The sequence below is a fragment of the Armigeres subalbatus genome, unplaced genomic scaffold (genome assembly GCF_024139115.2).
Source record: "Armigeres subalbatus isolate Guangzhou_Male unplaced genomic scaffold, GZ_Asu_2 Contig948, whole genome shotgun sequence".
Lineage (NCBI taxonomy): Eukaryota > Metazoa > Arthropoda > Insecta > Diptera > Culicidae > Armigeres > Armigeres subalbatus.
In genome coordinates this window covers 411,387-424,548 of record NW_026943753.1, presented here as the reverse complement: position 1 = coordinate 424,548, position 13,162 = coordinate 411,387, and the positions used below count along the sequence as shown (strand labels likewise).

At 41.8% G+C, this 13,162-nt stretch overlaps 1 protein-coding gene across 1 annotated transcript in view; it reads right to left on the bottom strand.

Annotated features, from left to right (window-relative positions):
- Positions 1-4,447: 4,447 nt before the first annotated feature.
- Positions 4,448-13,162, bottom strand: part of LOC134204908 (phosphatidate cytidylyltransferase, photoreceptor-specific-like) — a 107,071-nt gene continuing 98,356 nt past the window's right edge. The window contains exons 7-8 of the mRNA XM_062679715.1: positions 6,151-6,285; positions 4,448-6,090 (exon numbers count right to left, since the gene is read on the bottom strand). Of these exons, the coding sequence (XP_062535699.1) occupies positions 5,998-6,090; positions 6,151-6,285 (228 nt within the window). The 3' untranslated portion in view covers positions 4,448-5,997. The remainder of the gene's footprint in view (positions 6,091-6,150; positions 6,286-13,162) is intronic.

Genomic DNA, 13,162 nt, shown 5'->3' with positions numbered 1-13,162 from the left:
CAAAATAGTTGAAAATAGTGACTTTTTGCGAGAAAAAGTGACTTTAGTGACTTGAGGTCGAAAAAAGAGACTTTTTAGTGACTAGCCCGAAAAAAGTGACCAAGTCACTAAAAAGTGACCCGCTACCAGGCCTGTGATGTATACTTTTAGAAAACTCTAACAGATTTCGAGCTTTGTTCGGAAAATCATTGAAAACAACATCAAGTCTATTTGTCCCATTGCTTAATTTCTACGCATAATTGTATCGCGGTGATTCAATTCATCCCTCTGGCGAATTCTGTTATTTTATTGAGCAACCCACATCGAAATAGCATTTTCTGTTTAGATCTTGCAATCTTAGCCTGTTGCACAGGTTTAATGGGGGCAATTTGTACAGTACTCATTCTAAGCGATTTCAACCACGTGGAAGGTTCACTTCCATAGATGAAGCATGTGGAGACATATGTCAATCGCAGTAGTCATTCACGAAAGCATGCATTGAACGGGGCTGGTATGCGTAGAAACCATAAAACAAGTGCTCTATTTCTCGGCATAACTGTCCCGCCAAACTATTTTCAAGATCGTTGTCGCAAATTCTATTTGTGAGTGGAAAATAAAAATGATTTCAATGAAATTAAGTCTTCTGAATGGTTCTGTGATGTAATAATCTCATATTGCATTATGGTTATACGCCAGCAATGAAAATTAGTGTTCAATTTCAAATGCAGTTTTCTCATTTGTCATTTTTTGAATTTGGTACAAGCATGCGTAGAACGGCAGTATAGCCCTTTTACATTATTGTGAACCATCCCTTGTAATAATAATGTGAATATAATGCTCACTTAATGTCTTGCCCCATAAGGCCATCTTACCCCACTTTCCCCTCCTCTCGCGGATAGTTTTTCGGTGTCTCCGTCTCAGCTACTTCCCATCGTCCTGGAAGTCAACGAATCTCATCTCCATCCGGAAGCCTGGGAAAGATCCTTCCTTTCCTATCAGTCCCATTCCTTACAGCCTTCTCTCAGAATTTTACAATTTGTTTAATTGTTTAAAAAAGCGTTTCACTGCCGGATACTTGCATCTGCTGAACACCACAACATCTTGCTCGAAGACCAGTCGATCAACCGTACACCAACTGACGCGAGCTATCAACGTCCTCATGCGGTTTCCTCAGTCCTCAGTTTGGCTTACTCGATGTCGAGAAGGCATTCGACAATGTATGGCATGAAAGCCATTCCGGGTCTCAATCAGCGGTGCGAGTTCCAAAGCACACGACATCGACCTGGCTTTTGTAAGCGATCTGAATGCCGCTGATCTTATTCAACCGCCGACACCACTTCTTAAAATGGACAATCATCACAAACCGTTCGTCCTTGACTACTGTGTGCAGCACGCTAGGTATCTTGTCCACTCCGATAGCTTTGATTTCGACTTCCGGCGATGTAATTTTTCTGACTTGAATAGCGCAATGTCGAGCGTGGATTGGACGGAAATGATTCATGCTACAGACACCGATTCCATGGTATGTATTTTCTACGAAAAAATATTCGATATTCTGCAGACCCATGTTCCGCTCAAAAGGAGAAGACGAGCTGCTTACCGACAACCTTGGTGGACACCGGAATTACAACATCTCCGGAACGTTATCCGTAAGTCGCGTAAACGCTACTTCCGTTCCCGAACGGATGAGAATTTGAACAGTCTTCGCTCTCTCGAATCGCAATACAGTAATAGCCAGGAAATTGCTTTCCGTAGTTACATTGTTCGATTAGAGACAACTGCAAAAGAAAATCCTGCTTCATTCTGGTCCTATATCAAAAGCAGAAAAAGCACAAACCGTATTCCTGCCGAAATGACTTTCAACGATGCCGTTGCTGACTCACCAAAAGGAGTTGCGAACCTGTTTGCGGATTTTTTCGAGAGTGTATACAGCACTGCTCCAACAACTTTCTCTCCGACTAGTATGAGCACAGGCCCGGCTTTCGACATGAATTGCCCATCCTTAGTAGTGAACCAGAGGGATATTTTGTCAGCTTTGCTGAATCTCGACGCGTCGAAAGGATCTGGTGTGGACAATCTACCACCGCTGTTTTTAAAAGAATGTGCTCCTAATTTTCTGTTGCCATTAACGCTTATCTTCAATAGATCGATCAATGATAGTACTTTTCCAGTAGCATGGAAACTCAATTACTCCGATCTTCAAGTCTGTTGATAATCTTGCTGTGGAAAACTATATTATGTTGCCTGGCCAAGGTGTTTGAAGGTCTGGTTCACAGCGTTTTGTACACAGCTTCTCTTCCGCTGATATCAGATATGCAGCACGGTTTTGTTAAAAAGCGCTCGACAACAACCAATCTAATGACCTTTGTGAATAATCTCTCTACGGAAATTGAAAGTCGTCGACAAGTGGATGCCATATATTTTGATTTTTCGAAGGCGTTCGACAAGGTTCCTCATGATCTCGCAATAGCCAAATTCCGACACCTTGGATTACCCGAATGGCTCACTGGATGGCTACTGTCTTATCTGAGTGGAGGAAAGGCGTTTGTCAACATAAATGGATCACGTTCTCGCACTATTGCCATCACATCAGGCGTCCCTCAAGGCAGCGTTCTGGGACCTTTGTTGTTCATTCTCTTCGTGAACGATTTGTGCTACCGTTTAAAATCGCATCTGTTGCTCTATGCCGATGATCTCAAAATTTACAAAGTAATCTCATCGTATCTTGACTGCTGTGCCCTTCAAGCTGATATAGACGAGCTTCAGCTATGGTGCATCGAAAATGGATAGAACTGAACGTTGGCAAATGTAAGGTTATTTCGTTTTCACGCCGCCAATTTCAAACTGAGTTTGAATATTGCGTCAACTCGGTTGCCCTGGATCGAGTTCAAACTATCCGTGATTTGGGTGTAATTATAGACAATAAACTTAGATTCAATGAGCACGTTAGTACGACAACAGAAAAAGCATTCACGGCACTGGGATTTATTCGTCGCAACACATACGGTTTCACGGATGTTCACGCTCTGAAGGCTTTATACTGCTCGTTCGTTCGTAACATAATGGAATACGCAGTGTGCGTATGGTCACCCCATCACACAACTCAAATCATTCGTATGGAGAGGGTTCAACGCAGCTTCGTACGATAGGGGTCGTACACATATTACGTAAGCATTTTTCTGGGTTTTTCGAATCCCCCTCCCCCCATGTAAGATTTTTTTCATACAAATGATCTTTCAATTATATGGTGCGTAAGAAAATGACGAACCACCCCCCCATAAGTGCTTAAGTAATATCTGTACGGCCCTATACGCACTTCGACAGCTTCCATGGAACGACCCATCTAATCTTCCAGACTATTGCAACCGTTGCAGATTAATCGATTTAGAAACATTAGATTTGAGACGAAAAAAACTTGCTAGACTTTTCATGTTTGATCTCATCGTGAATAACGTAGATAGCCCTTCACTTTTAAGAAACATCATTTTATACACCTTCTCGTCAGCTCCATTTGAGGGACTTTTCAATATTGGAAGGCATATGTGGAACTGCCTACGGTTTATAACAACCCACTTGACAATTGTGTTAGACTTTTTAATAATGTTAGTGATGTTTTTGATTTTAATGTGTCCCTGTTTAAAAGTAGAATTAGAAACTTAGTATAGAAATCAGTCTGTGGAATTTATAAATTCAAGACGAAGACAAGAATAAATAAATAAAAAATCATCGTAAGCGTCCCCCAGGGCACTACACTCTGTCCCGCATTAATAGATATACTCAATTTTTTAATATAACTTTTTTCTGTTGCACCGATCTTAACCAATTTTTTTACGTTCAGATTTAAGATTCTTGTTTCTGAAATAGTCTTTTAGATAGCGCTTAATCCTGGGGATATCATAGATGGAAGATAATGATGAGACACTGGAGTAATTCGGTATACACTTGATGATGATGATGATGATACTATCATCTATTGTAGCAAGGCACCTGCCGATAGCACTGGCCATATCTGACAAACGATTTGATCATGATTATATTATTGTTTGTATTTCATCAAACTCCTGTATGAAGGGCCAAAAATGGGTGGGGTGGTTCCATAAGCAGAGACACTTATGCGAATCCACGGGATGAATAGAGAATCTCCTTCCAGAAGAAAGTTAGTACAGACAATAATATAACCTAGCCCTCGTTTCCCAGATTGACCCAATAGATGGGGAGAAGAGCCCGCCCTTTATCCACGAGATGTTAACAATAGGAAGTTGGCGATTCCACTCTTCCTATCCAAATCGCTTCAATCGGGTGCCCTGATGGTACTGGAGTAATTCGGCATACACTTAATCACTAAGGATACGAGTAATGTTACGATAGATCTAAATAGATACATAGACATAAAAACACCATAACCACTGGTGTTGTCACAAATCGGAATTCGAAGTAATGTTGCAGACAATAAAACAAGATTTACATATACAGTTACAAATAGGGAGTTCTGTTTATTAAATCTAAATGTATCATTTCTTTGTCGATTTCTATCGTACTGTTATTGCAATCTACCAGTTGGTATTTAGTATAGCCATCAACACACTAGACATGAGTCTATGCACCTATTTCCATTACAAAAGATCGTTCTTATGTCAAGTTCTAGACAATATTTTCCTGTACTACATTTCTCAACACCTTTCCCATGTTTAGCGTGATTCCTTCGCTTCTGAAAGCAAAGTTATTATAGTAATAACTACACATTTGTCAATGTATCATAGCGCAAAATTTCCAGCTGTTTTTTTTTGTTTTTAATCTGATGGTCTGACGATTCTATTCTTGAAATTTATGTTTGGTTAACAGTCACGTTCAGAATTCACATTTAAATATATATTTTTAAATATAGATGCTTACGTTTGGGAATTTTCTCTACAATAATTCCTCTTCAATTTTACTATTTGTTTTTTTTTTTTTGGTAATTATGTCCAGGGAAGATCACATAACATATCGTAAATTCTATTTCTTGGTTTATATGAACAGTGTTAATTGTAATCTAGAGGTGATAATAATAGAAAAAAAGCCATTGAATGAATTTTAAATAAATTGGTTGGGAGCATGTTTGGTTGGTGATTTCTGCGAAATAATTATGTGGTTTCGAGACTAAGCATAGAAGTTTTTTTCGTAATATCATAAAATGCGTGTTAAAATCAGATACAGCCCTGAAAAACATGCAACTAATTACGTCAAATACTTAATAATAGCCTAGAACCGTCTGTTTATACATATTGAAGAATTATAAAGCTCTAATACCCAGCCGAAATAGTGAACGGTTGGAAAATACTCTCTTAAAGTTACTTAAATAAAAACAATCAATTAAAGGTAACAGAATAAGGCTAGTGACATAAAATTGCACTCTTAGCATTACCACATCCGTATCGTTGTTCGCAACCCATTGGGTGCTGATGACTTACGACGGATATGGTTGAACACGCCTCGCAATAGAGCATGAACTAAAAGAAGTCATCTATTTTGTTTCCTACGGTACCATCGGAATGTAGAAGACAACTAGGCTGAATTTGGCGTTTGTTATTCATCCGAATGCGATCTTATTATGAAACCACACCTTTTATTTGAAAGTAATCTTTTCAACCGCCGAAACAAATAACGCATTATATCAACTCAAAAGATAATAGGTATTAAAAATGCGATGCCAATAAATAAACCAGGATATTAGCGTATAAAATCTCACCGTAGATAGCAACGTCATGCTAAACATATCTCTTAAATATCCAGTAGTTACTACTCCAAAACACATTGATCTATTCAACAAGTACTTATTTAGTTCTCCTGGTGATGGTTATGTGAGATGGAGTGCCATCCGGTAATCCTAATAAAGAATCTTGTTTCTGGTTTGGGGTTGCTGGGTGACTCGAGTCGATCGTCGACATTTAGTTGGGTGAATATAATCAGTACGGTCACATTCCGGCTGCGCCCTGCCTTTGTTTACTCTATCTCTACTGAATGATGTCAATTGAAGAATTAATTCAATTGATTGATAATGTTTCGCTCTTCAAGACTCTCCTTCAGTTGGTTGAACAACTGTAGCTGCTGTTCCGGTTTGAGACTGTAAACCTGCAAAAGTTCAAAACAAAGGTAAGTGAAGGTTACTCAACATGAGTTAATTAGATCTACCATGTTCAGCAGCTTTTGTGGTGAAGCCGAGCGGATGAAACTGGAGATGTACACATTGACGAAGGTAGCCATCAGGAACTGGCAATCGAAACGATCCATGATGCCACCATGTCCAGGAATCATGTCACCGAAGTCCTGCGAATTAAACATAATTTTAATGTTATTTGTTGTTATTTAGTAATACATATTTAAGAAATGAACTACAGTGAAGTACCATAATTTTGCAAACTTAAGATTGAGAGTTGACGTAAAGTCAATGTCAACTTCTCTCCACGAACAGCCTAGATAGCCGTGTGGTGTCGGCAGCTGGTTATCTGGCTAAGAATAACATTACGGATTGCCTGTTCCAGTGGTAAAAGTCCATCATGCAGGTGACCCCTAATTTTCGGTGTGATGCGGCTTTATGCTTACCGTGCCTACGAATGAATGGTTAGGGGGGTCTAATAAGAACCTAACCGCAAACGGAGCCTGTGAAGCACCAGGGCCCCCTTCACAGTATTTTAGCCCTCGCTGCGCTAACCGGAGCTATGGCGTAGTTGACTTTTTATTTCTCCGAGATAATCGGCCACTCTTATTCAACCTCATCGTGAGGTTGAATAAGATTATTCATAGTGTTTTAATTAGTTTTCAACAAATTGAAACCTATATGGATTCGCATTATGCGTTTTTTACAATGTGCTTTGTGTATGTTACCTATATGGATTCGATTATGGATTATATAGATTCGATTATGCGTTTTTTCACAGTATACTCTGTGTCTCGTCCTTGACGTTTGGCTTCGGCTACTCTTGTTCAATCTCAACGTGAGGTTAAATAAGAGTGGGGTTATGAATATGTGTTTTACTTAGTTTTCAACAAATTGTCACCTATATGGATTCGCATTATGCGTTTTTTACAATGTACTTTGTGTATGTTACCTTTATGGATTCGCATTATGCGTTTTTCACAGTGTACTCTGTGTCTAGTCCTTGACGTTCAGAGTGGGGTTATGGATATGTGTTTTACTTAGTTTTCAACAAATTGTCACCTATATGGATTCGCATTATGCGTTTTTTACAATGTACTTTGTGTATGTTACCTATATGGATTCGCATTATGCGTTTTTCACAGTGTACTCTGTGTCTCGTCCTTGACGTTCGGCTTCGGTTACTCTTGTTCAATCTCAACGTGAGGTTAAATAAGAGTGGGGTTATGAATATGTGTTTTACTTAGTTTTCAACAAATTGTCACTTATATGGATTCGCATTATGCGTTTTTTTACAATGTACTTTGTGTATGTTACCTATATGGATTCGCATTATGCATTTTTCACAGTGTACTCTGTGTTTCGTTCTTGACGTTCGGGTTCGGCTACTCTTGTTCAATCTCAACGTGAGGTTCAATAAGAATGGGGTTATGAAAATGTGTTTTACTTAGTTTTCAACAAATTGCCACCTATATGGATTCGCATTATGCGATTTTTACAATGTACTTTGTGATTGTCACCTATATCGATTCGCATTATGCCTTTTTCACAGTGCACTCTGTGTTTCGTCTTTGACGTTCGTCCATTGTTATGTCCTCTGTGTTTTTGTGACACCTCTCTTTAGTCCCTAGCTGATTGGCTTTCCTATAAATGGTTCCATTCTCCTTTCCAACTTCACTTCCCCTTCCTTTCCCCTTTTCACTTCCTTTTCCGTCAGGTAAATGATGAGAAAGGCCAGTGAAGGCGATGGCACAAATCTCCCAAATTGAGGGGAACGTGCCTCCTGAGCCGACGTTCTGATACCTGATACCTGTTATTTAGTAATACATATTTAAGAAATGAGCTACAGTGAAGTACCATAATTTTGCAAACTTAAGATCTGACAAAGTTGAAACGTTCATAGAAAAACATGTAGTGCCCATTTGGGAACATTTGCTGCTGCATCACGTAGTTGAATGATTCCGGGTCTTCAAAAATTGCGAATTTTGCAGCTATATAAAAAAAATTGCTGTCTGAATCTGAGACCATTGTATGTTCCTTATTTCGCGCATGAAATGGATGGTTCCTAATTTCACGCAAAAGTGGTCCTAATTTTGCTTGTGTTTGGGATTAAAATATCGTTATTGGTTTGATGAAATATAATTAATTGACCAATAGAAGCATGTATCTATTGTTAAAAATATGGAGATAACGGCATCAGACACCCGTCGGAACCCATTATTTAGTTGGAATGGAATGCCCCTATATTTCGACCCTGAAACTTTGCTTAGATTTTGCTTTTTGATTTTTAGTTTACACAAGTCATAATTCCTAATACAGTCACTCTCAGAATTGGACGTACAGCATGGATTAGATGAATATATTCGAAAATTCTAAAGGAAATTCTATCACGGCATATGCTGGGTAAAGGGTACCATTGGTACTTCGCGTACCTGGAGGAATAAAATAGACCCCATCTCGCGGTCCTTAGCCTCTTACCCAGCAACTCCTATCCCTACCTCCCCGCGGTGCTGGCCGGGATACGAGCAACCTTAGGGAAGATCGGGTAACCAACCCCGGTGGGAACTATGGTCGTATGCTGACAGGGAAGGGGGGGTTTGCTCCTCTCTGGAGGTGCAAATCTTATTGAGCGTCTGTTCTCCATGTCAGGATCGGCTCAAAACAGCGTCTGTTCTCCATGTTAGGGGCGGCTGATCATCGTCCGAGTGCCAGCGAGGGACTCTAAGTGAAACTGTGCACCATGGTCCACCGGAAATAAGGAGGAATGGTCCTCCGGAAATTTAGGGGGTTTGGTGTCGGCCCTGCAAGCCAGCCTTTAAAAAATCATAAGCAACGAACAATCAACAAGAGAGTACGGACCGGAACCATCGGCGAAGACCACTGCGACGAAAAGGGACTAGCGATTGGAAACTCGGTTCGTGGAACTGCAAATCTCTCTACTTCATCGGGAGCACACGCATACTCGCCTATGTGCTCAAGGACCGTGGATTCGGCATCGTAGCGCTGCAGGAGGTTTGTTGGAATGGTGCGAACGTTTAGAGGTAATCATACCATCTACCAGAGCTGCGGCAACACACATGAGCTGGGAACAGCTTTCATAGTGATGGGCGATATGCAAAGGCGCGTGATCGGGTGGTGGCCGATCAATGAAAGAATGTGCAGGTTGAGGATCAAAGGCCGGTTCTTCAACTTCAGCATAATCAACGTCCATAGCCCACACTCCGGAAGCACTGATGATGATAAGGACGCATTCTACGCGCAGCTGGAACGTGAGTACGACAGCTGCCCAAGCCACGACGTCAAAATCATCATAGGAGATTTGAACGCTCAGGTTGGCCAAGAGGAGGAGTTTAGACCGACTATTGGGAAGTTCAGCGCACACCGGCTGACGAACGAAAACGGCCTACGACTAATTGATTTCGCCGCCTCCAAGAATATGGCCATTCGCAGCACCTACTTCCAACACTGCCTTCCGTATCGGTACACCTGGAGATCACCACTGCAGACAGAATCACAAATCGACCACGTTCTGATTGATGGACAGCACTTCTCCGACATTATCGACGTCAGGACATATCGTGGCGCTAACATCGACTCTGACCACTATCTGGTGATGGTTAAACTGCGCCCAAAACTATCCGTCTTCAATAATGTGCGGTACCGACGGACGCCGCGGTACGACCTAGAGCGACTGGAGAAAACTCGTATCGCCACTGCATACACACGCGCAGCATCTCTAGGCAGCGTTCCAGAATAGGGTGAGCTCGATGGGGCCCTCTCTTGAGGAATGCTGGAATACAGTTAAAGCAGCCATTAACGACGCAGAAGAGAACAACGTCGGGTATATGGGACGAAGTCGACGGGACGATTGGTTTGACGAACATTGCAGACAGATTCTGGAGGAGAAGGACGCAGCGCGGGCGGTCGCGCTGCAGCAAGGTACCCGGCAAAACGTGGAACGTTATAGACGGAAGCGGAGTCAGCAGAACCGCCTTTTTCAGGAGAAGAAACGCCGCCTGGAAGAAGCGGAGCGAGGAAATGGAACAGCTGTGCCGTTCTCAAGAAACACGCAAGTTCTATCAGAAGCTCAACGCAGGGAGCATATTGACGGACGAACGTGTGGTGATCGAAAGGTGGAAGCAGCACTACGAGGAACAATTGAATGGCGCTGAGAGTACAGACAGTGAAAGTCAAGGCAGCGGAGGAGATGACGTCAGTTTAACGGACGATGGAAGCCAACCAGTCCCCACCTTGAGGGAAGTTAAGGATGCCATCCAACAGCTAAAGACCAATAAAGCAGCTGGTAAGGATGGTATCGGAGCTGAGCTCATCAAGATGGGCCCGGAAAAAAATGATAGTCAGAATCTGGGAAACTGAACAGCTACCGGAGGAGTGGAAGAAAGGGGTTATATGCCCCATCTACAAGAAAGGCGCCAAGCTGGAGTGTGAGAACTTTCGAGCGATCACCATCCTTAATGCCACCTACAAAGTGATATCCCAGATCATCTTCCGTCGTCTGTCACCATTAGTGAATGAGTTCGTGGGAAGTTATCAAGCCGGCTTCGTTGACGACCGCTCGACAACGGACCAGATCTTTACTGAAAGGCAAATCCTTCAAAAATGCCGTGAATACCAGGTCCCAACGCATCATCTGTTCGTTGATTTCAAGGCGGCATACGACAGTATAGACCGCGTAGAGCTATAGAAAATTATGGACGAGAACAGCTTCCCTGGGAAGCTTACCAGACTGATCAAAGCAACGGTGGATGGCGTGCAAAACTGTGTGAAGATTTCGGGCGAACACTCCAGTTCGTTCGAATCGCGCCGGGGACTAAGACAAGGTGATGGACTTTCGTGCCTGTTGTTCAACATTGCACTAGAAGGTGTCATGCGGAGAGCCGGGTGTAACAGCCGGAGTACGATTTTCAACAGATCCAGTCAATTTATTTGCTTGATGACATGGACATTGTCGGCCGAACATTTACAAAGGTGGCAGAACTGTACACCCGCCTGAAACGTGAAGCAACAAAAGTTGGACTGGTGGTGAATGCGTCAAAGACAAAGTACATGCTTGTGGGCGGAACCGAGCGCGACAGGGCCCGCCTGGGAAGCAGTGTTACGATAGACGGGGATACCTTCGAGGTGGTAAATTCGTCTACCTCGGATCCTTGCTAACGGCTGACAACAACGTTAGTCGTGAAATACGAAGGCGCATCATCTGTGGAAGTCGGGCCTACTACGAGCTCCAGAAGAAACTGCGGTCGAAAAAGATTCGTCACCGCACCAAATGCGTCATGTACAAGACGCTTATAAGACCGGTTGTCCTCTACGGACATGAAACATGGACAATGCTCGAGGAGGACTTGCAAGCACTCGGAGTATTCGAGAGACGAGTGCTTAGGACCATCTTTGGCGGTGTGCAAGAAGACGGTGTATGGCGGCGAAAAATGAACCATGAGCTCGCCCAACTCTACGGCGAACCCAGCATCCAGAAGGTAGCTAAAGCCGGAAGGGTACGATGGACAGGACATGTTGCAAGAATGCCGGACAGCAACCCTGCAAAGATGGTGTTCGCTTCCGATCCGGCAGATACGAGACGACGTGGAGCGCAGCGAGCGAGATGGGCAGACCAGGTGCAGAACGACTTGGCGAGCGTGGGGCGTATTCGAGGATGGAGAGATGCGGCCTCGAACCGTGTATTGTGGCGTCAAATTGTTGATTTAGTGTTATCTGTTTAGATGTAAACTAAATAAATGAATGTACGCTCAATTTTGAGAGTGGCTGTATATTAGGGTGGTTCAAAAAATCGATTTTGCTCCACAGCGCTCAAGTTTACATGCAAATTAGTATGGGGGAATTTATTTTTTCATTATACTGATAATGACGCTTCCTCATTAAGCACAGGTTGAAAGAAAACCTATATAGCTAGAAGGAATACTCAACAATTTTCAATTTATGAAATCACTCAAATTAAAAGTGACCGGTCCATTTGATAGATCTGTTATATTAATGTTTTTTTTAGTTTGATTTGAGTTTAATTCGATAAGTGGGATGTGGGATGGATTATGGCAAACAGGCTCGAAGATAAATCATTTTTACGGGATGTGTCATTTCAGGTTTATTTATATGCATTTCTTTCGAAATATATAACTTTAATAAAACGGTGCACAGGTTGAAGAATTGATCACGCGACGCCTCTGAAAAGTCCGCATGCAAAATTTCAGCTCAATCGGACTTCGTTAAGGGTTTGACCAAAGCGGCAAAGTTTGAATTTTTGGAAACACGAAAATTTCCCAATCGAAATCGAATTTTCATTTTTGATGCCAAATGTCTTAGAAATGCATGATAGCGATTTGGATAGGAAGAGTGGGATCGCCAACTTCCTATTGTAAACATCTCGTCGATAAAGGGCGGGCTCTTCTCCCCATCTATTGGGTTAATCTGGGAAACGAGGGTTAGATTATAATATTGCATTTACGAACTTTCTTCTGAAAGAAAATTCTCTTTTCATCATAAGCATAAGTGTTTCTGCTTATGGAACAACCCCACCCATTTTTGGCCCTTCATACAGGAGTACAAACAATAGTATAATTTAACCGTTTGTTTGAGAAACTGCATATGTAACATTTTTGGCCAAAATGAGATTTGTATATATTCTGAATCCTCTTCCAAAAATACGTATTCTGGCAAAAAATACGAAAAACAATTTTGTTCCGGAATGTATGATTTTTTTTTCGTTTGTTTGAGAAACTACATATGTTCACGCACTTTGAAGAGCATTTATGGAGTACTGCTTTCAGTTTTTGCACTGCCCCAGGGTGTTGAGTTTTGCCAAAAACTATTGATCTGTATCGAAGAAATCGAAAGGCTCGGTGTCAATTTGTTCAAAAACAGTTTTTTGATGTTTTCTCGAAATTGTGTAAAATGGACTTATGCAGTTTCTCAAACAAATGATTCAATTGTGATCAAAGCGTTTGTCAGGTATGGCCAATGCTATCGGCAAGTGCCTTGATACAATAGATGGTATCATATCATAATCATATCATC